The sequence below is a fragment of the Jaculus jaculus genome, chromosome 2 (genome assembly GCF_020740685.1).
Source record: "Jaculus jaculus isolate mJacJac1 chromosome 2, mJacJac1.mat.Y.cur, whole genome shotgun sequence".
NCBI lineage: Eukaryota > Metazoa > Chordata > Mammalia > Rodentia > Dipodidae > Jaculus > Jaculus jaculus.
The window spans coordinates 175,232,852-175,260,342 of NC_059103.1; the positions used below are offsets into that span (position 1 = coordinate 175,232,852).

At 37.8% G+C, this 27,491-nt stretch overlaps 1 protein-coding gene and 1 non-coding gene across 51 annotated transcripts in view; both read left to right on the plus strand.

Moving 5' to 3' along the window:
- Positions 1-26,623, plus strand: part of Rims2 (regulating synaptic membrane exocytosis 2) — a 544,765-nt gene extending 518,142 nt beyond the window's left edge. For 49 of the 50 annotated variants that reach the window (XM_045144630.1, XM_045144647.1, XM_045144632.1 and 46 more), the window contains 5 exons: positions 16,763-16,904; positions 21,103-21,215; positions 21,824-21,925; positions 23,221-23,360; positions 23,798-26,623. In XM_045144630.1, coding sequence (XP_045000565.1) covers positions 16,763-16,904; positions 21,103-21,215; positions 21,824-21,925; positions 23,221-23,360; positions 23,798-24,016 — 716 coding nt within the window. In that variant the 3' untranslated portion in view covers positions 24,017-26,623. Of the gene's footprint in view, positions 1-2,026; positions 2,498-16,762; positions 16,905-21,102; positions 21,216-21,823; positions 21,926-23,220; positions 23,361-23,797 lie in introns of those variants that run through there. The other variant, XM_004663019.3, reaches the window with a different exon arrangement.
- Positions 20,063-20,169, plus strand: LOC123458972. Its single transcript, XR_006635905.1, has one exon. It is a non-coding gene; the product is annotated as a U6 spliceosomal RNA (small nuclear RNA).
- Positions 26,624-27,491: the final 868 nt, after the last annotated feature.

A 27,491-nucleotide genomic window follows, 5' to 3' on the forward strand; every position in this document is an offset into this window, starting at 1 on the left:
CCCTGAGCAAGAGCAACAAAGGTTTTATGCTTCAATCTAAATTCCCTCATGTAGGAAATAGGTATTGTATTATATTCATGTTTTTCTAACCATTTCAAAGGCAAAAATCACATTTCACATCATAAGTCACTGCACACACAAATATTTATGTAGTTCTACCTAAGCTGAACTCTGATTATTTTATTTCAATTTATTCTTTAAAATAGTGATCAAAACCTAGTACATTGTTTTTTGAACACACTAAAAATTCATGATCCATTGTTAAAGAAACATAGGGCAACTTTTGATCAATCCTTTCAGCTTCCAAAATTCTATGATTCTCTTTATTCTCATAATAAAAGTCTTGTTTAAGAAAGAAAAGCTTTCATTCTCTGAATAGAAATGATGTGGTATGAAAAGGTGCTCACAGAGTTCTCTGATTTTTATCAGTGTTCCTTTCAAATGCTGATATTAGGAAGACAAACAATGAAAAAGAAATTGGAATAGAAGCACCAATATTAATGAGAAACGATGAAAGTTTTATCAGAAAAAGCAAAAATCAATCTAAATAACAGAAACTTTTTGCTACAATGGTTCCATTATTTGTGCTCTAAGACTTAGAATTTTTAGAAAGATGTTAGAGGACTATCACCTTATGCTTTTTTCATACATTTGATTTCATATCTGTGATGTCCAAAGCCATGTGTGATATGTCCTCTTCTCTCTTGCTCTGCTCAAGCCACCCTGTCCTCTTAGCTGTTCATTATCACATCAGGGCATCACACGGACATCACACTTATGGGTGTTTTCTAACTCAGCTTCTCCAAACCTCTTCCCTAAACCACATCAATAGTGAGACCTACTGAATAGCCCTTTCTAAATTGCAGTACATTCCATAACCTTTAATTCATGCAGTTATCTCTTGTTTACTATGCCATTAACCGTCACTCAACCCCCATATACTAGAAAGTAAACTCATGACAGCAGACGCTTTTAGCTGTTTTGATCTCGACTATAAGCATCTATAAAGTTACCTGGCATTACTAGGAGTTCAGTTAACATTAACTCAATAAATATTGGAATTTCAGTAAGTCAAATAAAAAACCTTGAGACTTTGCCGGGCATGGTGGCCCTATGCCTTTAATTCCAGCACTCAGGAGGAAGAGGTAGGAGGATGGCTGTAAGTTCGAGCCAACCCTGAGACTACATAGTGAATTCCAGGTCAGCCGGAGCAGGAGTGAGACCCTACCTTGAAAACAGAGAAAAGAAAATTGAGGTGCACGTGCTCGTGCGTGCGTGCGTGTGTGTGTGTGTGTGTGTGTGTGTGTGTTCATAGGAAAACCAAGAGGTTCAATGACTTCTCTAAGCTTACAAAAAACAGCACAGTCTTCTGACTCCTGGTAAAAATTGAACTTGCTTCATGTCTAGGACTAGATATTTACAACTTTGGCATTGTAATTTGCATTGTTTCTAGTATTCTGTGTTGCTTCCAAATTTATGCTTAAAAGAAGTTATCTTTTATTTATGCTCCACACCTAGAAGCTCCTGTTATCTTACCAGCAAATAGTCGCTGGTTGTATAGAAAGACATTACAAAATCCTGAAATCAAAACTGACAGACCTCATTGTGCTTTTTACAGTGTTGGTATTGTTTGGTTCTCAGTTTTCTTAAAGAACTTTTCTCCTCTGTTGATTTTGTTTACTAAAATCCTAAAACATGTTAATGTAGGTTGTCGTGAAACCTGGTAAAACTTTGGTAAGCCATTGTGTTAGGATATGGAGAAAATTTCAGTTTTTCTTGCCTGTGCTTGGGGTACGAGAACAAACCGTTAAGGCAGCGTGACTACTAGAGATCTTCCCAACATATTAGCAATTCGAGATGCTTTATTCATTGCATCTAATCAGTCGCCATTCTCTGGGCTGGCCATGCGAAGACAGGAAGCAGACACAGCTACCAGGGTCCATGGGCCAGACCTGAGGCGGGTGCCCAGCGTGCCAGCCCGAGGGCTCCGCCGCCTCCCTCTCCTGCAGCTGATTGGCGGCCCGCGCAGCATCAGCGGCATCTCCCGGGAAAGGAGGGCGCCAAGACTCGGCTCCAGCCTCCGGGATCATCAGCAACCCTGGGCCAGACCTGGGACTTCCACCGCTCGCAGCCGCTCCTCCGCCTGCTCCCGACCCCTCCCCAGCAAAGCAAGGTCCGATCGGTCGAGACAGCCCTGTCTCGGGGGCCGGGCCGGGGAGGCTGGGACCGCAACCTTGGGTCCCGCGAGGACAACCCGGCCCCCAGCAACAGCTCTAGAACCGTTGCGGTCTCCGCGCACCAGCCGCCAAGACGCCTCGTATCTTGTACCGCGGGAAAAGCGGGTCCTCGACCAAGATGGGCCGGCAGGGTCTGGGAGGCGCGGGCACTGCGGGGCGCTCCATGCAGCGCTCCCAGAGCCGGAGCAGCCTCTCCGCCTCCTTCGAGGCTCTGGCGGGCTACTTTCCCTGCATGAACTCCCTGGAGGAGGAAGAAGGAGGTGAGGACTCTCCCCACCCCCAACTCAAAACGCCCCTTCCCCGTCCCGTCCCGTCCCCCCCTTCTCTGTATCCACCCCGCAGCGTAGATGGCTGGAGGCTTGGCATGTCCCTGTCCTGCGCGCCCCTCCGGGATCAAAGTCCTAGAATGCGCTGCCCCATGGGCGCTCCCCTGAGAAATGTTTCTGCAGATGAAGTTGAATTCCTAGGTGCTTGGACTTGAATAAGCATGTAAACTGGGTGGGAGGCCAGGGAGCTTTTAGATTGCCACCCTCCGCCATACACACATTTATTTTGTTTACCCCCTCAGTCTAGGACTGGAAATGCTCAAAAACTAGAGATGCCAGCAACAGTTTGAAACAGGCGACCCAGCCTGTGGCAACCAAGATCCAAATGAGGGGAAAGAGTCATGCAGTGGACAGGTACAGGGTAGACATTTGTGCTATGGACCCTTGGAATCTTGTGCCTGGGGCTCAGTGATTCTGTTGGCTTTCTCTGATGTTCCAACAATGCCACTGTATGTAACTTCATGGGAGAAGGACTCGATGTTCACCTTACACCAAGGGATTTGCAGTCCTTCATAAAGTTTGGAATAACTGCATGTTTTCTTCATGAAGAATTTTCCTATAAGATTTAATAAGTAACACTGAAAAAATGATTTGTCAAATAATTGATGAACATGATAGAAATGCTCAGCATTACAAACACTGTATGTTAATTTACTGATGTTAGTTGCCACCTGTGTCCAGCCATAGGCCCATACCCAAAGTAATTTAGTTAATATGATGTTAGATTTATTATTTTATGTAATTAAAGTTTAGTTTGTTTTTATCCCATAACAATCAAGGATCTCTTGGTAGGAAAAAGTGGACTAATCATAGTTTAGATGAAATTAGGTATTTGCTTTAAGAACAGGTGAAAATAAAATTTTCTTTTGTTTCCTTTGGAGACAGAAGTGAAATATGGAGAGGCCAGAAAGTTGATAAAAGGTCTGGAACATGGTCTTCAAACATTCATTACACTATCCAGATTTCTTCTAGCTTGTTGCAATGTTAATTGCTTTAAATAAATATAGGCGTAACAGTAAAGTACTTCCCTATGTAAACATGACTTTTAATTTTTATACTTATCTCTGTTTTTCTGGTTTGCACATTTACATTTCATTTGTTTTTTATGATTCAATATTTAAAATATTAGGAAATGTATACACAGGGCACAATTACAAATATATACACAGGTCAAAAATAGACAAAGATGAAACTGGATAAATGGTTATAGTTGTAGCTAATTTTTTTAGTACTTATTACTAGCTAGGGACTATTTTATGCTCTTGACATATGTTTACTCTTGTAGGCCCAAAACAACCCTTATGAGGCAGTACTTTTAATCTCTATTTGCCATACAAGGAAACTGAGGCAAGAAGAGGTTCAGAAACTTTCCCAGGCAGTAGTTAGCATTTGAAGCCAGCCATTCACTAACATACCCCAAGAATACAACTTCTACTTCCAGATACTTAGTCACTGTCACTAAACTAGCTAGTAGGAAACTGGAATTCAATCTTAGGTGTGCCTGAAAATACATGTGTTTAAATAAAATATATGTTGTATGGACTCTTTTACACCAATTCTTCAGTCTTGAGCTTACTTCATATAAACCATCATCATCCCTAATTTATAACTAGGACGGTTGAAGGGATTGACAAAATGTCATCTAAAAGCTTTTGTGAAATAGTAAGAAAATCAAACAAAATATGTAGATCTTTTAAAACTTAAAGTGCATTCACTTAACTATAGCTCATACAGACTAATCCCTAAGGAAATTCTTACGTATACATGTGGGAAATTGGAACAGATTTCTGTACCATAATATTGCTTCTTTAGTTGCCAAGACAAAATGTTCCATAAGGAAGGCAGCCTTTTTAAAAGAGAACCACATATATGCACTAGTAACGTGAGAGGAGGAACTCTTCCTGACAGAGTCTTCCATTGGCTTATAGTCAACTTTCAGCCACAATAAGAAATCTTCACTTCTTTGATTTCACAACACTTCTTTCTTTTTGAAGTCATGAGATTTAGAAGCTATTTCAGCACACCATGTGGAGAGCAAGAGTCAGGAATCACCCACACAGGACACATGAAGGTCATGTGGATACATACTCAAGAATGTTATCACTTTATAACAAAAAGTAAATCCATCCTTATATGTGATTTTTCATGTTGGTTGAGAACAGTTTGCCTTGTGAAAGTAGTTGTTTGCTAATCCATGTGATCTCACTACACTAACCAGTGAGTTCAGTAAACCAAATTTCTTGGCTATGTCTGTCTGTCTGTCTGTCTGTCTGTCTCTCTCTCTCTCTCTGTGTGTGTGTGTGTGTGTGTGTGTGTGTCTCATCAATGTTTTGTGTGTTTTTCAGAAGTAGTGTGATACATAATAAATGATTGCAAATATATTCTGCCTTCCATTTCCATATTCATACTTCACTACTATAGAGTGTCTCTAGTTATTACCATTCTAGAAAATATGACCAATTTCCAATATGTTCATATATTAAAGTTCCCTATAAATATTTAAAATTTTTTCATACAAGTAAAAAAAATTGCTAAGAAGTCAGTAGAGGCCAAATTGTTCTCATTCACTTAATCAAAATTAATCATTTAAGAATATGATGTTTTAGTAGCTGTGAGAGTCTCTGAATTGGATGGGTATAATTCCTAGCCTCATAGGGCTTACAGTCTAATGAAGAAAAAAAAATATATATATACATATTTGTCTGTAATTATAATTTTTACAAATTTTTCTTAGGTGAAAACAGTGCAATGAGAAACTATAATCCATGATTTAATAATTAGAGAAGGATACTTGAGAAGGTGTGTTGAAGACTGATTCAAATTATCAGTGACACCAGTTTCTTCTGATAGCTACAGCCTCCTATACTATAAAAATAAGTTGTCCACATATCACAGCTAGTAAGTAGTGGAATTGGGAGCTGAATCTATAGTTTGGGTCTGAACCTTATGATACTAACTTCAATGTTTTATGTATTATTTCATTATTGTATTGTATTTCCTTGGACTATATTCTCTTAAAAACCAAGTACAATAGTAATAGTTACTGTTAAGTCTGTATCTTCTATGTAGCATCATTGATTTTATGGTAATTTTTCAAGGAAGTTATTTTTCCCTTTTTACATTTGTGAAAATAAAGTTTTAGAACAGTTAAGCAGATCCTTTATAGCTCATAAATATCAGTGTGACTGACTTGAGTCAGGATAAAGGGACATTTCTATAAGCAAAATAAGTTAACATGTTGGCTGGTCTTCATGGCATCTTTTTCTGTTTTTTCTGGTTGTTTGTTTTGTTTTTATCTTTGATCCTAGGGATTTTCAAGATAGATGTTGCCCAAACCTCTGAGATTACTCTTCAAGTAAAAGTAATAATAATTGTACTTTTCTATTACTTAATACTTTATAAATTATATTTACATACAAAATATGCCCATATCTAATATATGCATATGTATGTATATATATGAAACCATGCCTATTTTCACGAAATGGTCTCTGCTGTCATTCAATAGGTCTTTATCATAGATTAAAGAAGATCATTCTGTATATTCATTCCAGCTCATGTTGTAGTAGTTTTTGATTTTTTATTATTTTTGCATAATTGAAGAAAAAGCTAACATAAAATCATAGTATCAATTCTACATTTGAAATAACATTTTTTTCACCTGGACATGAAAATAGGATTTTCCTGTCAACAATACTTTATGTAAACATAATTCAGCAAATCCATAAGTAGCAACTCTACCAGGCTTCTCATGGGCCTAACATAGAAGCCCGAAGGCTGTTGGGAAGCAATAAGCACCCTTTCCCCTTGCTTGCCATGTTTCTATCTCATCAGCTGCTTTGTTCTTGTGCAGTGGCCAGCTCTCTCCCTTGCTGTATTACCCAGGTGACATGCAAGGTAAAAAAACAAGAGCCAGTGGCTCTGTTTACCTGTTCTACTTCTACCCATGCTACAAACTAGCTTTCTGCATCACAGTATCCCAAAATTCCAGAGAAATTTCTTTACCAAATTAGTCCCATCTAATACTGGGTCATGTGTCAGGAAAGTGCCTTGATCCCCAGCACCTACATAAAATGCTAGGATGAGGGCGCATGTCTGTAATCTCAGCACTAGGAAAGTGGAGACAGGCAGATCCCTTGCTATTCCTGGCCAACTAGTCTAGCTAATTGGTGAGCTGAAAACTAATAAAGGAATCTATCTCAAAGGTGGTGGATGGTGTTTCTGAGTTTGTTCTCTGGCCTCCACATGCACATACACCCACCACATACACAGGGACATACATGCACAAACACACAAGCATAATAAACACATCAGTAGAGTTAGCTTCTATTTTTAGACTCAAACAAAGCTTGCTACATGAGCCTAAGCAAGGAAGAAAGGAAAAAAATTCTATAGGTGAAAGCTAAGATAAAGACACAACTTTTTTATTTTTAATTTTTTAACAAATATGCAATCACTTATTTTTGCATTATAGAATATAGTCAATCTCTTCTCAAAAAGACAGTCTTAACCTCTTATCCACTTACTGCTAAAATCTAGAATCCGTGCATGATATGTAAATTAGCAGACAAAGTAACAGGCTTTCTTATGGCTGCAGATGTGGCTTGTCAAGCTATGTTGACTTATAAGCATAAAAATTAGTTGTCCAGGACTGGAGAAGTGACTCAGCTGTTCAAGGCACTTGCTTGCAAAACCTGATTGCCTGCGTTTGGTTCCTCAGTGTCCCTATAAAGCCAGATACATAAAACGGCACATATGCCTAAAGTTCATTTGCAGTGGCCTGAGGCCCTGTCGTACCCATATTAACCCCCTCTCTTTCTCATAAATAAATAAAATAGGTTTTTTTTAAAGATCAGTTGTCCAGCATATCCAATTTAAATAATAAAGTAGCAGAATTCCCACTTAGAATAAAAAACAAACAATTATCTTAAGAATTATCAAGCCCTACTTAGAATGACAGAAGTTGGCAGTAAAGTGCATAGTGGCAGCCTTGGTTCTGCTTTCTGGGAGATTCCTCGCTTTCCTTTAGTCTCCATGGCTTCAAGGTTGGGCTCAAGGGGAAGCTACATGGCTCTTGCCTTGCTTCCTGCTATTGTAGGTCTAGGAACTTAAGTTTTTTGTTAAGATTAGATAAAATATGTGTAAGGTAGGCTAGTTAATTTTTATGTATCAGTCCTTCAGAAATTCAGTAGGTTTGCATTGTTTGTTTCCAACTTCAGGTATAACTCAAGCTCCCACAACCCCTGGAAAAAATGGATAAGAAGGTGACTGCCTGATCCTCTTAGCTAGCAGGCTCTTTTCAGATGTGACAAGGCATTGGTGATTTGTGCAGTTTTTATCTGCAAGCTTAGGACAATTTCTCATGTCAGTTCAGTCATTTTTCAAGTAAGGATTTGTATGTTATTGAACTGTTTTCAAAGCACTTTCACATATAGTATCTAATCCATATTCAACATTATTTGTTAAACAACACCATATCATATTTTATATAGCCTAGACTAAGTGTGATTTCAAGTTTACAGATAAGAAGAGTGAGTTTCAGAGATAAAAGTTCCCTCTCTAAAGTTGGTAAATGGTCAAGTCTGTCCTACTTGAGTATCACAAAGGGATTAGTGGTATTTCATATTCATTGTAGAGTTAAGCATGACCAAGGACAGGTCTCACACTTAAGGAGTAAAGAAGCCAAAATGTGGGATACACAATTCTCTTCAGCAGTTTCATTTTGGATCATAACTTCATTGTTTTCCAATGAGTTTCATTGTGTCCCCCTACTCTCATAATAGCAACAACACCAGAAAACAGGGAAAAAAGTCATAAAACTAACATGTCCAAAAGAATAATGATTAAACTATAATTTTTCATATTTCAATTTGCTGAGAATGACAAATAAACTTTACTTTTATGGAAATAACAATAGAATGATCATACCATGAGGGCCATAAGCTTGTTTTTGTTTCTTGTTAAAAATCAGTACTAATAATCAGAAACTCATAATCAGACTAGGATGCTCTGGTCCCCTGGTATAGCCCTTTTTTTGTGTGGATAAGGATAAGCCCAGGAAGTTGAGGCCTTTTTCACCTCCACATGGTGGAAGGCTACAGGTTTGTTTGTTTGTTTGTTTGTTTGTTTGTTTGTTTGTTTTCACGATGTATCCAGTGTGATTTGCCTCCAAGAGCACCATTTGATGAAATCTCTAGTTTTTGGTGTGGGTGGGCCTAAGAGCTCAGGGATTGAAATGCATATGTGTATCACAGGTATAACTACAACCAGAATGTCTATTGCCTTGCTTCCTTCATGGTCACTGTCCATGCAGTCAGAAGTTAACATTGATACTGACATCAACATCATTTTCATGAAATTACAAGCGTATAAATGACCTGAATCTTGGAATTATCTATAAGATAATATACTTTAAGATTATTTGAATATATAAGGAGAGTATGAAATGAGACTTCAAATCACTTGTGACTCTGGAATTAGAACTTAGTGTACAAAACACTAAGTAAAGATGGAAATCTTCCTGCTATGAGAAGCAGACATAGTCTTTGGCATTGTCCAGAGCAAAATTGAGATCTCTACATCATGTGCCAACTGTGTGACCAGCCAGTTTCCTTAGGAAGTGATAGTAATAATAAACTTCATGTGGCACTGTTATAAGACTAGAGATGGGACCTGGAGAGATAGCTTAGCAGGACACTTGTCTACAGAGCCTAAGGATCCATGTTTGACTCCACAGGTCCCATCTAAGCCAGATACACGAAGTGACACAAGTGCACAAGGTTGCACATGCACACAAGGTTGCATACCCATTTGGAGTTCAGTTATAGTGGCTGGAGGGCCTGGCATGCAAATTCTCCCCCTGCCCCCCCCCTCGTGTGTGTGCACACACGCACACATAAGCAATAAAGGGCCAATCTGTTGGGTTTGCTTAAAAAAAAAGAAAACTATGAATGGATGAATTTTATATCCAATGTATCTCTACATAGTTCAAAGTCAAGAAACTATATTTCTGTCTTTCTTTCCTTCATTTTGAGTTTAGTCATGGTTTGTCCCAGCTTAAGAAAAAAAAAAGAAAGAAACTTCTTATTTGGCTGGAGAAATGCCTTAGTGGTTAAGGTACTTGCCTGCAAAGCTAAAGGACCAGGTTCAATTTCTCAGGACCCATGTAAGCCAGATGCACAAAGTGGCACATGCATCTGGAGTTCATTTGCAGTGACTAGAGGCCCTAGCATGCCCATTTTCTTTTTTTTTTTCCCATTTTCTCTCTCTCTCTCTTTCTCTCTGTCATATATCTGTCTATATATCTTCCTCTTTCTTGCTCTCAAATAAATAAATAAAAAGAAATAAAAAATAAATTTTTTAAAACCTCTTATTTATGCTATTATGTATGTATCCATCATAATAAAGTTAAATTAGAGTCTAATGACAACTAAAAGTATATGTGACCACACACACAAAATCATATATCACTCCTGCTATATGTCCATTGAGATTTATATGTGTGGCTATACTTAGGGACACAAGCTTAGGGAGGTCTCTGTTATCTCCATCCTCATAGAGGAAAAAAGAAATGCCAAGTCATATGCCAGCTGATTAATCTTCTTTGTAGTTATACCTGATAGTTGTGTTAGCAAGTCAGATAACCACACTTAACTGCTAAAGTTAGGAAGAAATGAATAAATTTTATTAGTGCTATTATCCAGCATGATTGTGGCCTCATCTTGTAATTCACTATTACTGTAGCTGCTAGGGATTTTGTTTGTTTGTATGGTTTGGTTTTTTGAGGAATGGTCTCAAGTAGCCTGTGTTGGCCTCTAACTTGCTACATAGTTCAAGGATCACCTTGGACTCCCAGTCTTCCTGCCTGTGTCTCCCAAGTGTCGGGCTTACCTGCATGCCACCACACCTGACTGCTAGTCGCTATTTAACTTTCATAGTCAGGGTGGCAGAGCTATTGGATTGAATGAATTTATGTTAAACTCTGAAATAACATTGAGTTCCAACTGTTAATTCCTAGGAATTTCCATATTAACTTTTCCTTTTTTACATTGTATGTGCACATGCACCTGCATGTTCATATGTTTATATGTGTGTGTGTGCATGTGTGTGTATGAGAGAGAGAGAGAGAGAGAAAGAGAAAGAGAGAGAGAGAAAGTATTTAGGCATGCAGATTCCATGGTGTATGTGTGGAGGTCAGAGTATTATTTTCCGGTTAGTCTTGACCTTTCCACCTCATCTGAGGCAGGGTTTCTCACTCTACATTTTTACTCTGCTCTTCTTTGCTCACATGAAGTCCTCCCATTGCCATCTCCCTTCCCTGGCAATGTCAGCATGCTCAGACTTTTTACCAGGCTCCTGGAGAATGATTGAATTCACACATCCTGGCTTGAACAGCAAGTGCTCTATCCACTGAGCCATCTCCACAACCCTATCTATGTTAATTTTTCTGCAGGTCTTGGAGTAGACCAAAATAAGTTATCAGATATGTGGGAGGAGTTATTTATTTAAACTTTCAGAAGTTTGAATTGCACTCATATTAAAAAACATTATAAATATAAATATGAATGTCTAAGCCTTTCAAAGTAATTACCCATGACAGTGGTTCTCACAGTGAGATCTTGCAGGATCCCAGGGATCAAAAAATGAACTTCTTTTTTATGTGTGTAGCAGGTATGATGTGGATTGTATGTATGATATATGTGCAGGTGTGTGCAGCTGTAACATCGCATAAGCACTCTGGGAAACCACTGAGCCATTTCTCCAATCCATCAACTGCTCTTCATGTTCTAATTTTAAATCCATTGATGAGATGTTATGCCCACAGCAGCCACCATGGAGGCTGGTAGACATGCTGGTGACAATTCTTATCATTGGAGTTTGAGGAATTAGAAGAGTCAGTATAAGACACAATACAATTTGAAAATCTGAATAGTTTTTGAAGTCATTTACTAAAACTACTGAGGACTCAGCTTTCTCATTACTGTAGCAAGCAAGCACATCCATTCACTGGGTCTGAGGATTGCTTCCCAAAATATGCAAGTAAATAATTTTAGAAATTCTCATTTTAATGCATTTAAGAAATTTTTTACAAGTAATGCAAATGGCTTCTGTAAATTACACTACTTGTGACTAAGGAAAAAACAGCACCTCATTAGCCAAAGCACATAAGTGATGGTGTAAATTAATAATTACAGCTGCAGAATCTTTCCATAAGCTTTCCATGTGTTCCCTAAAATCATCTCTCATTTTGATGTTGAGCAAATCCTGAAACATGAGACTTCCCAGGTATGAGTAGCACAGGATGGCTTCTGTGGGCCCAAGATGCACAGGTAGTCAGCCTGACGTTGAGCTTGGCATCACACTGAATAGGGTATAAGACAGTCTCCACATCAGTAGAAATGGGGACCTTTTGATTTTTGTTGTCAAGCCACTCAGAGTCCTCTGATATTGGGGAAACTGACCATTGGTCTTTTATTTATTTAATCAAATGGCTTTTTGTGAGTACAGAGTACGCCAGGAAATGAGTCATGAGATTAAACAGAGCAGAATGACAAGGACACCTCCTGTGTACTGCCTTCTGCCTGGGAAGTTTGGCAGTTCAAGAACCTGATTTTTAAGTGCAGGCATCATCTCCAGATGCTTAAAATACCTCATAACCAAGTGAATAATATAAGGGCTCAACAACAACCCAATTTGGACCTTAGTTCTAGGGTTTATTGCTTGAGTATTGACTTATTAGTATCTCAACACAACATGTCATGCATATGTGTGTATATGTATGTATGCGTGTACATATGTATACACTTTGTTAAACAATTCATAGCTGTTTATAACAATTTCTGTTGGTCGATCTCTGTAGTCATATAGGATATATTCAATATCTCCCATTTAAAAACATATCTAAAAAGGACTCAGAATTTACCTTGTAACAATTAGAAGCTGAAAATATCTGTTCATAAGGCAAGTGCAGGGTGGCTATGTTTCCCCATAGAGCTTAACACAGTAGAAATTATGACATTGACTGCACTAAATTCTTGCATGGGGGCTCTGGGGAAAACTTCTGCTTGTGGGGCCAATCAGGTTGCTGGCAGAATCCAGTTCCTTGCAGTTATAGGTCTGAGGACCCAGTTTTCTTATTGCCTGTCAGTCAGGCATTACTCTCAGCTTCTGGATGCTGTGAGATCATTTCCACATGTATACTACCTTCAAGCCAGCAGGGGTATAATGGGTCCTTCTTGTGTTTTCAATCTCTCTAATTACCACTTCTGGAGCCACCCAGAGAGAGCATTCTACTGTTAAAGGGATGGAACAATTATGCCAGGTCCACTACCTTTAAGTCAACTTATTAGTTACCTTAGTCACATCAACAAAATATCACTTGCTGTGTAAAGTTACGTATTATGGGTACCATCTCACAATTCTTCCTGTTTCACTTACTTAATCCATATACTTATTAACTTTTACAATCTTTCAGTGTTGCATAGATTCAGTTTTTAGATTGCATAATAATATGACACATCATTTGGAACATTAAACATGAATCAGCATAATACATTATATTTAGGTTAAATTACATTTATTGTGAATGTGACACAAAGATTTTGTGGTACTGAAAAATTTACAAATAAGTCTATAAGTATTTCAGATACTGGAATAGTTAAAAAGATAAGTTTTAAAGATCCATTATAAATAGTATGCTAATAGCTACTATAAATAGTTATTAGCTATGTACTGTTTGATTCTTTAACAGCTGCACACTAACTATGAAAGCTTTAGACTTTAGAGCTAATAGATACTAGGGGCCATTTTCCCTCTTCCCTCTGCCTTTTTACTTAGACAACTAGCTTCAGACTCAAGAGGAACAACTTAGAAAAGGTCACACAGCCAGCTAGTTAGTGGGCAGAGCTAGCTAAAATATGTGTTTCTTGATTTCTTATCTGGACCTAATCACAATGCTATTAGTTGAACATTTTCTATCAGGCACAGCTCTAAGCACTTTCGATGTGTATAGCTTATTAGAAAATCCTAATTATGAATATGATAATAATTTCACAGGCTGAGGACTCTGAAAACAGGGCTATTTATTCAGCATCACCAGCTTGTAAACAGTAGAGAAGCAGTTTGACACCAAGGCCTGACGGTATACCACATTCCCAGCAGACCTGTCTGCTTCTAGTGGAGGCCTTCCATGGGTCCTTAAAATTATTGTCATTTTATGGAGAACTGCACAAACTACCCAGGTAGGAAGAGTCCACAAGTAAGTTAATGAAGAGCAGAGAACTTGAGTCTGGCAACTGTATATGAAGTCAGGTTCTGTTGTTTACTGTGTAGCTTCAGGGAATTGTGTAATGTGCTGAGGGCCTTAGATGCTGCTGTAAGGCCTCAGATTTTCAGAGTTGAGGTAAAGAGGATATGCAGATAAAGCAATTGGTAAACACAAGGATTTTATGCTCATTGCTTTGTTATTCTTTGACAAATGGCTAGTTCTCATCAACCAATATCAGCAGATTTTTGTCACTTTTGCTTGTTAAAGTCAGATGTTAAATAAAAAATATAGATCTTTGGCATTGCAGAAGCTACATCTTGAGCTCTTCAGGAAAGGAATCTTATTTCCCTTGTAAATTGGGTCTCCTTCTATATATCCTTTTTCAAACTCTTCTGAAGTATGCTTCACTTAATGGCAGCTGGACACGAATGGCATTGTTCAAAGGAAGTGGACATTAAAGCTACAGGAAAGAGCAGACCCTTGGACTAGCTCCCTCACACAAGCCTACCATCTTTCTTGAATTGTGTTTATACCTGAGCAAAGTTTTATTACTTTTTGATATAGTCACTTAAAGGTCACTTTGAAATAAAATCATAAATATTGACTTCATGACTATCAAGGTCTACTCTTCATCTCTTCTTTGTAACATTTCCCTTTTTATGCATGAGTGTATAGTTATTTTAGTTTTTTTTCAAAGAAAACACTTAAGGTAAATTAAAGCTAAGACATATTTCACATCTAAATGCTTCAGTATGTATCACCTAATGATAAAAAACTAATTATACTACATTCTATTATGTGTTTAAAATGAACAATTATCTAATTCAATCTAGTACCCAATGCAGTTTCATCTAATTGTTCCAAATACTGTTGCCCATATACCGTTCTGTTTGTAACATTTAAAAAAATTATTTTTTCAAATACACTCAAAATCCACACATTCAAAGGTATTTGAAGGCTGCATCTCTTTGTCATCTTTTAATCTAGAAAAATTGCCTTACTTTGTCTTCATTATGCTAATTTTAAGGAGACTATGCTAATTTCTTTAACAATATCCTATACTCGGGTTTTGTTTGATGTGTGTGTGTTTGTAATATTTACCTTGTTACTTTGTCCCCTGTAAAATAGACTGCGTATTTTTGTCTAGAACAACTTAGGTGATGCTGTGTATTTTATAACAAAATGTACATATGACTGCCTCACTATGAGTACTAAGTTGAATTGCTTATTAAGGAGCTGGTAATCAGGTGTCCCATTTTAAGTACCCCCCACACATACAGTTTAACAATTAGAACTGATTTATGAAATGGTTACTTTATATGCAAATATTCTTTCATAAAGTTATAGAAGGCTGGAAATGTTTTTTGTAAGTAGTATACAAGCCCAGTTTCTTTACCATAATATTAATGAGATAAGCCTTCATTGATGAGCCATACTTAAATCCTTTTTACACAGGAGGCTGCAAATTGATTTTTTAAAAAAATTTCATTAGCATTCTTCTGTAAATAAGAGCTTTCTGTCATCAAGAGGTATGCTTTCTGTTTTCTTCCAGTTCATATCAGTACAACATGTTTACTATTAATTACCTACAATATCAACTTTCAGATGTAGACTTGAGTTAAATATCTGTCATAATTTATATTTGTACATATTTTAAAGCATTTTTGTTGTACCTTCAAGATGGAAGTGGAGAATAAAATTTAAAGCAGTGTTTGAAAATGGTGAGCAAAATGCATGAGGCTTAGTGAAGAGACTTCAGCAAATCAGTAGTACTAGCAACATATGTAGATCTCAGAAGAACTTTCCCTTACCAGCCACTGAAAGAGCTTGTTACATGTCCCTGTCCCCAAAAGCTAATGGTGCACACTGCCATTGTGGATAAATATTTAAGCATGACAAAAGCTAAGTGAATACAGACTATCCCACCCATCTTTGGGAGTCTCTCAACTCCATATTCCAACAGGTGACGGCCTTCATAATTTGGACTGTCTCCCCATTCATACAGAGACTTCACATATTTTGGTCACAGCAACTCCCTCACCTCCCATGGGTATCCCTATCTGCACCTTTGTCCATGCTGGTTTTCTTGCTCAAGACACTGTTCTCACTTCTACTGAGTCTGACAGTTTTTCAAACACAGCTCAACTCCCACTCCATTCATGAAGCTCTTTTTTTTCCAGATAGCACTTTTTACCTCCATCATATTCTTATTTGACCCAGTTTCCCATTTGGTCTTTTGATTGCTCATTTTACGTAAGCTTTATCACCATCCTGTCAGTACCCCTGAGGGACATGATTATCCAAGACCCCAAACTAGAACACTCTTACATGATACTGCTGGGCTGCTACATTCTATAATCTTTTAAAGTTATCAGCAGACATAAAACTGCTGTCAAATGGGACTCTCCTTTGTGTAATTTTCTTGCCTTCTAAGATCTGCCACTCTTCAAAAATATTATTGTAAAAATTAAGAATAGAAATGTCATTTTCTCACCATCTGTTCTTTATAAGTAATATGGGAGCCTAGTTCTTTTACTATGACAAAAAGAACAGGACAAAAAGGTAAGCATAAGTTAATTTTGCATTTGAATATTAAAATGAAAAAGCAAAATCATAGTTATAAATTAACCTAGTAACTAAGTATTACAATGAAAACAAAGTTTTTGTTTTCCTTAGAAGTTTTTTATTTCTTCTTGAACACTGCTCTAAGTGGAAAGAAAACAATGATACTTTGTGCTGTTTAAATTTCTTTTTTAATCTTACTCAACAGGACACTGTTTAAAAATATTTTAAATACCTTTCTCTCTGTCTCCTTAAAAATACTTTGTCTTTATGCAGCTCTGTTCATCTGAGAAGCTCCAAGTGCTGGCTGGTGGTGTTTGTTACCAGACAGCAGTGACAAAATTATAATGCCTTTGGATTTGTCTCTGCAGAAGCAGGAGGTAAAAAGCTTCGAAGCACTGTCCAGAGGAGCACAGAAACAGGCCTGGCAGTGGAAATGAGGAACTGGATGACTCGACAGGCCAGCCGAGAATCTACAGACGGCAGCATGAACAGCTACAGCTCAGAAGGAAAGTGAGTGAGGCCTGCTACGGGAATCTCCTCCATGTCTTGCCAGACACCACCCGCTCTGCCTCACTCTCTGCTCTCACTGAAGCTCACTCACAGGCTCCACAGCCCATTTTCATCCTCACTGGCTGACTTCCTGTGAACTTGGCTCGCTTGCCACTGAGCAATGTGATAGATCTGGTTTTTTATATCAAAGGAAATAGGTTTGGGGATAAAGTGCTTTACTTCAGTGACAAAATGATGAAACATGACTCTCACATTACATGCAAATAAAATATTTTGCCCTAGTTTAAAATAATAAATAAAAGCACAGAAGAAATGATCATTCATGCCACACCATGTGGGCCATGTTAGTTTTTAAAATCATTGATCTGTTGAAGAGTTAGTATTGAAAAATATAGAATAACTATTCATGCATAGTTCTATGGGCTGACAGTTGGGTAATTTATCTTATTATGTAAAATTCAATAGTAAAAGGCAGTGGCGTTAAAAATAGTTGGCAAACCTTTATATAGTTACCATGTAGCTTTTCTTTGAATCAGCTGTATTTGAGATATTTTTAAAAGATTTTTATAAAGATTGCAAAGCCCTATTCTCAACAACTAGTAATTAGCAACTATAGCTGTATGATGAGGCTATAGAGGACATCAGAAGGAAAATAAGGTTCAGGCCTTTGGGCTGTCATTGTGGAAGCATTAGACAGTTTCACAAGTGTGTAGCTAGTTCACAGGTGAGCAGCAATTGAAGCAATTGGTTTAGGATCCATGGCAGATCTAAGGATGATTTTTCTAGCATGTAAATAAAAGGTCTGTACCATTCTGTAATTTATAACTTAGGGCAAATTGATATTATCTTAACAGATTGAATATTTGGGAATTGAGGTGAAGGGAAAGAAATAGATTTAATTCCATAAAGGAAATCTGAAAACAACAGAATATGGTGGGCAGTTCTTCTGTGGCTGCCATGGTCATTGCCCTCCTTGCCATGTACTAAATAAATTTGTTTTCTTTTTTTATGTAGAAAACAAATGTGCTCTGAGAAGTGACCATGGTAAAGCACTACCTGGGACATAGAAATGTTTAGACCATGGATCCCACCATATGTGTTTATAGACTCATAAAATTTCAGGGGATATGAAAATATTTAAAGTATGCCCCCCCCCCGATGTTTACAGTCTTACTGGAGAAATGGACTAAATAGTCCAGAATTTAGTCAACAAATACTACCGTCAAGTGTTTCCGACACTGCTGTGATACTAGGGAGCCAGTTAGGGGCTTCAGAATCATGGATGGTTGCATGACTCAAGTAATTATGGTAAAGCCAAGGTTCCCATCTTGTTATGTGGTACAGAACTTTGGGGAAATTATTTATTTTTTCTAAACTTCTAGTTTCTAGTTCAGAAAGTTTAGCATGTATTTATTGAGTATTCGCAATGTTCTAGGCATGAATCTGAGAGCAGGAGATGAAGCAGAAACTAAAACCCACACAAAGAAAGACCCCCTACCTTCATCAAATGTAGCCTCATAAAGAAGACAGATGTTGTGAAAGAATTAAATTTATGTGTAAAGAATAGTAAACTGTATAGCATACTAAGCAAGGTAAATATTAAGGAAAAAATAGAGCAAGGGAAAGAAATGAGAGAGGATCAGCTAAATATTCCATATGACCTGATTTCAGGACAACTTATCCATGGGTCAGCTCTGAAGAAATGAACCCACATACTTCCTTAGCTTACATGGTCTGTGCATGTTGTTGGGCCTGAGAGCCATGATTCATACAATTATAATAGGACATAATAAATCAGAAAGGATTTTCCAAAAAATATGAGAGAGAGTGAGGTTAGGATTTTACATAGGGAACACAAAAGTATACATTTAAGTAAGTCCAGAAAGAAGTTAATGCATAGTTAGATAAATATTTGAGGGATAACATTCCAGGCTAAAGCCTAGGAACAGGAGCTTGCCTGGAGGAATTGAGGTATACAATAGGGTTGGGCAATTTATAAGGCCTTTGTAAGGCTTTTGAATTAACCCTGTATGAAACAATAAATCCTTAGAGCATTTTGACCAAAAGTCTAACATGATCTGTCTTTCATTTTAGCAAATCAGTCTCACTGCTGAGGGGAGGGAAGGCAACAAGAAGGAGACTATTCAGTAGTTGTTCTAATGCTGCAGAAGAAATACAGTAGTGGCTTGGAATAGTGTACTCCAGTGGCGTAGAAGTATTAGTGAGGTCAGATTTTGGATGTATTTTGACAGTAAGCCTCATAAGATATAATGTTACATTTGATGTGAGTAATGAGAGATGACCTGTGTTCATTTCTTAGGGCTTCCATAATAAAATACCACAGGCTGAATGGTTTAAACAAATATGTAGATTATCACAGATCTAGAGATTAGAAGTTCAAGATAAAGATATTAATAGGCTTGGTTTCTCTGGAGTCTCTCTTAACATATGGGCACTTTGTTGTGTTATGTATATATACTCTTTTCCTACCCCTGGGGTCTCTTCCTTAGTCATTAGGATTAGGGACCCACCTTCATTTAACCTGTTTTTAAAACATTTTATTGACAAGTTTCCTAAGTGTACATAATATATTTTTATCATGATCCCTCCCACTACCTTCTTTTGTCCTCTCTTCCACCATCCACCCTTCCTTCTATTTTGTTGTTGTTGTTGTTGTTTGCTTTATTTTTTGAGGCAAGGTCTCACTCTGGCCCCAGGTTGACCTGGAACTCTGTTGCCAAGACTGGCCTTGAACTCCAGATGATCCTCCTGACTCAGCCTTCCAAGTGCTAGGATTATAGATGTGAGTTGCCACACCCATGTTGACCTTATTTCTTCTAAGGGTCATTGGGAGCTAGGACTTCAACATATGAATTTGGGAGAAGGCACAACAAAGGAAGGAAAGAAGATGGGTCCAAAGCTGAGCAATTCGAAGGATGACGTTGACATTTAAGATGGGAGGCAACCGGAGTTTTGTTTATTTGATTTTTTTCGTGGGATGTTGTCCATTTTGGTTAAATTGAATTCCAGCTGCCTGGTAGACATTCTATTAGGCAGCTAAACTGTTGGAACACAAATCTGTGGCTCAAGGAAAAGATCTGAGCTGGAGACGTTAGTCCAGGTGATAGTAGCAGACTGCATTTAAAACCATGAGGTTGGTGCTCGCTTTGGCAGCACATATACTAAAATTGGAACGATACAGAGAAGATTAGCATGGCTCCTGTGCAAGGACAACATGCAAATTCGTGAAGCATTCCATATTTTTTTAAAAAATGCACATGCAAAAAAAAAAAAACAAAACAAAACAAAACCGTTAGTTTGGGTATGATTCCCAAGGAAAGTCAGACACAGAGAAGAGAGAAGTAAAAAAAAATGGAGCCTCGGTGCTTAGTGAAGACAGCAAGGCAGAATGGCAGGTAAGAGAAGAGGAAAAGAAGGAGCACAGACCCTCTAGGAGGCAGAGCAGAGAAAGCGTCTCAGGGAAGACAGAGGGACCATTTGTATCAAATGCTGTGAATCTGTTAGGTCAGGGCTGAGCAATGACAACTGGACTTAACTGCTGTGGTCATTAGGTAACTTGGTTAGAGAAATTTTGGTGAAGTGGTAAGATGAAAAACTGATTAGTTTTAAGAGATAATCAATGGGGAAAAGTGAAGTCAGAACATAGACTTTTTCAAGGAACTTTAAGGAAACAAATGGGAAATTTCAAGGGAATCTGAAAGGAAAATGGGATGAGGAAAGGGAACAATTGTTCTGTTTTAGAATGAAATGGCACCATATTTGTAAGCCAGTAGAAATGATGTGGAAGCTTCTTCATCTGTAAAAGGAGAAACATAATAGTCTATCTCACAGTGTTGCTAAGAGGATTGAATATGATTAAACCTGCCTTCAAATAAGTGTTCAATGTATACTGAGCACCAGTGACAGAAATCGGCACTTCTGCCCTCTAGAGCAAGGAACAGTGACAGGACATGTAGACAGAGCCTACACGTGCCTCTCGTGATAGGAACGGGCTGTTGGCAAACATAACATGGAACGAGGGGTATGGGAGGCTGAGCGGGGCCTTGAGGGCCGATGAATCTCAGTGGCAAAATAGTGGTAACAATTATCCTGCCAGTTAAAGAGGCCGCAGGAAACGAGAGCTTGCCTGACTGTAAGTAAAGGTGAGGATCTAATCCACATATTATTCCGCCTCCAGTCTTATTTTCCCCGGTGTCCGCCTGGCCTCCGACAGCCAATTCAGTGATTTCCTTGATGGCCTGGGCCCTGCTCAGCTAGTGGGACGCCAAACTCTGGCTACTCCTGCAATGGGTAAGAATTTCCGTCTCCTGATGTCATTATTTGCTTTGTAGGTTACTGAAAATTACATTCTCTCAGTTTGGAGAAATCTTTAACAACATTATCAGTAAGAATAAGTGTCTTAGATTTTAATGGTGAAAGTTTTCTTTTCTCTGTTGTCATTTATGATCATTTTAAAGGAAGACATGACTGGCAAAGGTTCAAATATGGCTAAATTTAAGAAAATATGTGGGGGCCTAGGGAGATTGCTCAGTTGTTAAAGGCTTTTGCCTGCAAAGCCCTCTGGGCCAGGTTTAATTCACCAGTACCCCCATAAAACCAGATGCACAAAGTGGCACATAAATCTGGAGCTATTTGTAGCAGTAAGAGGCCCTGGTGTATCTCTTCTCTCTCCCCACCCCCTCTTTCTTCTCTTTCTTATAAATAATAATATTTTAAAACAAAAATAATAAATATTTTTTAAAAAATGTATATATCTACATACATACACACACACACACACACACACATATATATATATATATATATATATATAATGATTAGACTATGTTTTTTGCAGAAGCATTTCTCTTGTTGCATTTGTATAATAAAGTGTGTTTTTCTTCTGCATATACTGCTAGGTGACATTCAGGTAGGGATGGTGGACAAAAAGGGACAGTTGGAAGTGGAAATCATTCGGGCCCGTGGCCTTGTTGTAAAACCAGGTTCCAAGACACTGCCAGGTAAAAACATTTTTTCTGTTACTGTCCATATGTGGATATATTGTTTCAATTTAGGAAGTTCGGTTTTTTGTTGCTGAAAACTTACTTTTTAATCAACCATGGATAGTAATAGACCAGTCAGTTATCTGAACATTTGAGGCTACCACAGTTTGTGTATTTATCCTGAGCTTTCAATAAGGGTGATCTGGAAAAAAATGGTATGTTATTAAATAAGTGCATATGTGGTAGAAAATCACCATCAGTCTTAGTAACTCAGTGTGTCACTGTGTACACAAGAAGTTCTTCTTACTCGCAAGCTGCTGTCTTGAATTACTCTTCAGTTTACTTGGAGCTTCAGAATTAGAATAAGAATAGATACAAATTCATAATAGCTTAAGTGTGTGTATGCTGAATATTTTAATTATAACACTTCTACTTCCTGGGGCATACAAGGAGACACCCTTGCTGCTCCATATTGCATATTAAATGTCTTTACCATTTAAGGTCTTTTGACCATGGTCATGGCACAGTGACCCCAAATACATTTCACATGGGTCATTGGATTCCACATGTAAAACAACTGCTGAGAATTCTGAAACTTTGCTTCTAGCCTCAGCACCTCCACCACTGACTTAATTGTAATTTTTCATCTCTTAACTTCTCAATCCATGCAGAAATTGATAAATAAAGTATATATTTCCTACTCTACCGCCTTGAAACTGTGCTTGCAAAGGTCTTGAAGCTCATGGGTTCATTCTGTTATAAATAGCACTAGGACACATACATGGACATGGTTGTCATGAAAGGTCTGTCTGATAAGTTTTAAGCTATAGAATTCCTAATTAGCTGCCTCTGCCCAGCTAATTTTGAACTTATCACCTCAAAGCCCACCCCTCTTTTGCACCACACCATCACCAATGAATAAATGCCTTTGAATGAAAAGTGGTATATGGGGATGGGTGAACAAAAAGGCTCTTTTCAAGTATTCAAGTATGTTCAATGAGATTCAAACTTTGGTAAGTCAAGTACCAAGATATCACTCTCAATTATTAGGGACTAATTCAACATGAAAACATGTCAGTTGGCAAAAAAAAAAAAAAAGTAAAAAGTTAGAGGCTATGTCAGCATACCCCCCCCCCCCAGTCTCTGACTGACTGACAGTTGTTCATTGTTTGGTGATTTTGACACAAATGGCAATCTTGGTGACCTATGGACTGTCAGCTCTTTCAACTGAAGGCAGAACAATTGCCCTTGCCCCCAGGAGCTGGGCATTCCACAACCACAATTTTTACTTACCCTCTGTTTTCTTTCTCAAGCACCATATGTCAAGGTGTATCTGTTAGATAACGGAGTCTGCATAGCCAAAAAGAAAACAAAGGTGGCAAGGAAAACGCTGGAACCCCTTTATCAGCAGCTCTTATCTTTCGAAGAGAGTCCTCAAGGAAAGGTTCTACAGGTATTTCCTTCATTATTAATAACGTACATAAAAACATATTTTCATGAAGCCAGACCTTGTCTTGAGTGTCTTTTTTGTTGCATTGTCTTGTGTTCATGCCTCACAGCTGAAATTATCTGACAGTTTGAAAACAGTAGCCAGTGCTATAAAGCTGTCCATGCTTTTGTTCCCATTACAGACTTATAGGCTTGCAAACCCCCATCAGACCTCAGTTTGAGGTTCCCTGGACTGCATTAGATCTGAACGCTCCAGTACAGTTTTCCTAATAGAACTTTGAATCCTGGTGGTTAAAGATAGTAATGATAATAATCAATTACAATTATTTAACTTGATCTTTAATGTCAGGCTATTAACTGAATGTAGTTTAGTATTTTGATTGTTTTGCAAGTCTTGTGATGCATATGTTTAACCTGACATTACTTTTCATTTTCCAACAGATCATTGTCTGGGGAGATTACGGCCGCATGGATCACAAATCCTTTATGGGTGTGGCCCAGATACTTTTAGATGAACTGGAACTGTCCAATATGGTGATTGGATGGTTCAAACTTTTCCCTCCTTCTTCCCTAGTAGATCCAACCTTGGCCCCTCTGACAAGAAGAGCTTCCCAATCATCTCTGGAAAGTTCAACTGGACCTTCTTACTCCCGTTCATAGCAGCTGTAAAACTGTTCTCACAGCAACCAGCGTTACAAAAAAGAAAAAAATCCACAGGTCGCAAACCCTGGTAACACTGCATGCTTAATGTTGTGTCTTCTGAGCCCACTTCTAGGGATACAATGAGATCCTGTGTTCTCAGAGGAAGTTGCACACATTGTGCCCTAATGAAGGCCCTCGGTGAAAGAGCAGAGCTATGAGGAACTATCAGGTTGGGAGTTCAATGACATTTGAGGTTTGGTCCAATCTGAAGCCATGGATTAATCTTAAAGAATCAGTCAGCCCTTTTCAAAGGCACCTTTATATTTTTATCGTCCTTCTTCATTTATCTGACCCTAAAGCCCTGTTATGCCACAGACGTGGAGCTCTACAGCCATTAAGCCATGCTACAGGTCAAGAAGCAAAGTCCTAGCAAGCATCAGGTGAAAAGCAAAAGACCAAAGAAGTGGTCAGGACCAGTGTCAGCCCACCCCCGGACAGGGATCCAGTGGGGAGAGAGACAGACTGGGGAGCTCCAGGAGTCGTGTTATTTCTAATGCCAAGATGTGTTGGACTTTGAAATACAATTCTGTGACTACAGTGAATGAATGAAATTAAAGAAACTTTTTTGCATGGACAGATTAGCTGAATATTTCAATTATTTTCTTGGGGCTGCAACTTGCAAAAAAAAAAAAGAAGAAGAAGAAGAAAAATCAGCCATTTTCAACAATTTATATTATTTTTAAAATAAATTTCACTAGTGCATGGTTTTAAAAAAGGGGGAGAGAATGCAACAGGGTGATACAAAGACACACCATGTTTATTCTTTAAACTAATCATAGTCTGTGTTTTGGCAGACATTACAAATGAAAATACTTTCTAGAAGATACTTAACCTTCTCTTTATGTGACAAATAAGTATAATATATTTGATTTATTTCCATGTTAAATATACAAATCTTATGAAGTTCAATATGTGCAAATTTTTCACATCTCCCTTCCCTATCTCACTTTTCTCTTATCCCTCTTTTAATCTTTTATTTTCTTTCTCCCTATCTGAGTGAACCTTATACTAAAAAATTACAAGTTTTTGATCTGATCCTCTCTTATACCCCATATTTGATTCAGAGCTATATGTGCTTCTGAATTTCTGAATTTCTCAAGGGAAAAAACCTAAGAGCTTTCTTTATTTCAAGCATGTTGAAAGGATTTTGCAACATGACTTGGGAATATATTAAAGTAAGTCAGCATGTATTTGACAAAGAAGATATTTGAACTTTTGCAATTTATTGTACAGTGCATGGTAATTTTTTTTCACCTTCAACTTCAGTTTACAGGAAAATCCTAAAGTCATGTGGCCATTGTAATGTCTAACAAATTTGTTTTTAGCACCAGCATTGTTCATACAGGGGTTAAAGTATTATTTGTAGGTCTTAGGTTTTGTTCATTTGTTTGTTATTAGTTAAAGGAATTTCTTTAGCTATTTCCATTTACTATGTGAATAGAAACACTGCTAAAAATTTTGAAGCCCTGAAACAGGGCTGTTTATTAATTCATTTTTCTGTAGTAAGAATCAATTTTTCACAAATTATATTTCTAAAGAAATATAGTAAACATAAATTTGCAACAATTTTGAAGCTCCAGTTTTTAGGTGACTCAAGGAAAGTCAACAAGCCTCTCAATAATTCTTTGATGCCATCACCAAAGTCTACACGCAATCCCCTAGAATCAGAACCCCTGCCTTTGGTTTACAGACAGTTATTACCACCGGGTGGTGCTGCAAGGTCAAAGTTCTCTCAAGGTCCCTATTTAGAGGAAATGTCACTGGTCAATGTAATAAACCACCCATACTTTCTGGTTCTTATGTACACTTTGATAAAACATACATATAGATTGGTTTTAACTGCTTGCAATAATTTTTTAAATCTACCTACATCCCATTTGTAAGGAAGGCCGTGCACAAAACTTAATTTTCTTTGTTTTTCTTTATTTAATTCAATGCTGACCATTCAAAACTATCATGCTTGATATGGTGCAAAAGTTACAATGAGTTCTCACTAAAAATGCCTTCTCTTTACGTGGTGCAACATGAAACACACCAAGACTGTGTCTTGACTTTCTGAGACCCATGATGGACCCAGGCAAAGTTGTGAAAAGAAGGATTAAAATTTTATTGAAATAATTTAGACACCTGTGTACCAGCAGCAATTGATTTAATAGACTTATAATGTCTATACTATTCCTTAGAATAAACATTTACCATTGTCCTGATACCAAGATGCAGTCACATAGTCTTTTGTGCATATTCCTATACCAATTATTTCTAATTTTAATAAGAAGGAGATGACTGTATGGAATATTTGTACATACTTGTCATTATGCAGTATTCATTTAAAAGTTGGTGTACCTTTTTTAATTTTCACATGTCTGTACCTCAACTTGTGGTTTAGTCATGTAAATAGCACTATGCCAGTGACCATTGCTGCCCTGTACATAGTCTGTTTTGCAGTAAAGGGAATTCCAGTTGGGAAAAAAGGGCAGATTAGTCCTGTAACAAACACCAACTAATGTAAATCAAATTCATTCTGGTGATGGTATTTAACACTTTAAATAAAACATTTTCTTTACATATGTTGTGTGCAGTACATCCTCTGACTGCTTTCTGCATATCCCCAAACCTGCTGCAAGTCATCCCCTAAACTGGCTTACCATTTCACAAGAACATCATCTGGTCTCCCTCATTGTGACATAGTGGGCTTCTAATCTTAGCATGTAGACCTAAGTAGAGTATTTCTTTGAAGTGTTGAAAGGTCTACGCTCCCATCATTCAGGTTGTTGTAGGGAATGTTGGTTGGTTGGTTGGTTGGTTGCTTTTAAAATAAAAAGCTGTTCTTAAAGTGCTCTCCCATACATGCTTCAGCTGCTTGCAGATTCTGTGAACAGAATGGGTACTCTTTCAGAGTTAGTCCTGTCACTGATGGCTGAGTCACAAGGAATCCTTCAGTGATCCTGCTGCTGCTCCCTAGGTGGAGGTGGTGGAATGAGTTGTCATGCTCAGAGACTGGCTTTTATTGTGTGAGTGGTTGAGAGTCTCTGTACACCCTTCCTGGGAAGATCCTCAAACTGGGAGAAAGAGAACCCCAGAAAACTTCTCATGGTGTTATTCATCAGCTCTGAAAGCAAGATCTCATTTGGATTTGCAATAGTGATCCAACTCTGTCTAGCATTCCCTCCATTCTAGGAAACAACTGTTTCCTGTCACCTAGGACTCTATTCCACCTCAGTTCCCCACCTATCTGATACTGCTTTTCACTGTTTGACTTACACCCTCTACTCAAGTGAGGCATTCTTTTGCTATTTAAATATACCTGGTGAAAAAAAATCTCAAGACTTTCTTAAAAGCTTTCTATTGGAATATCATTCAACTTTCTAAGAAATAAACTACCCTTGTCCTTTTTATAATTCCAAGCCTGATACAGTTTTGACCAAATTCTTAT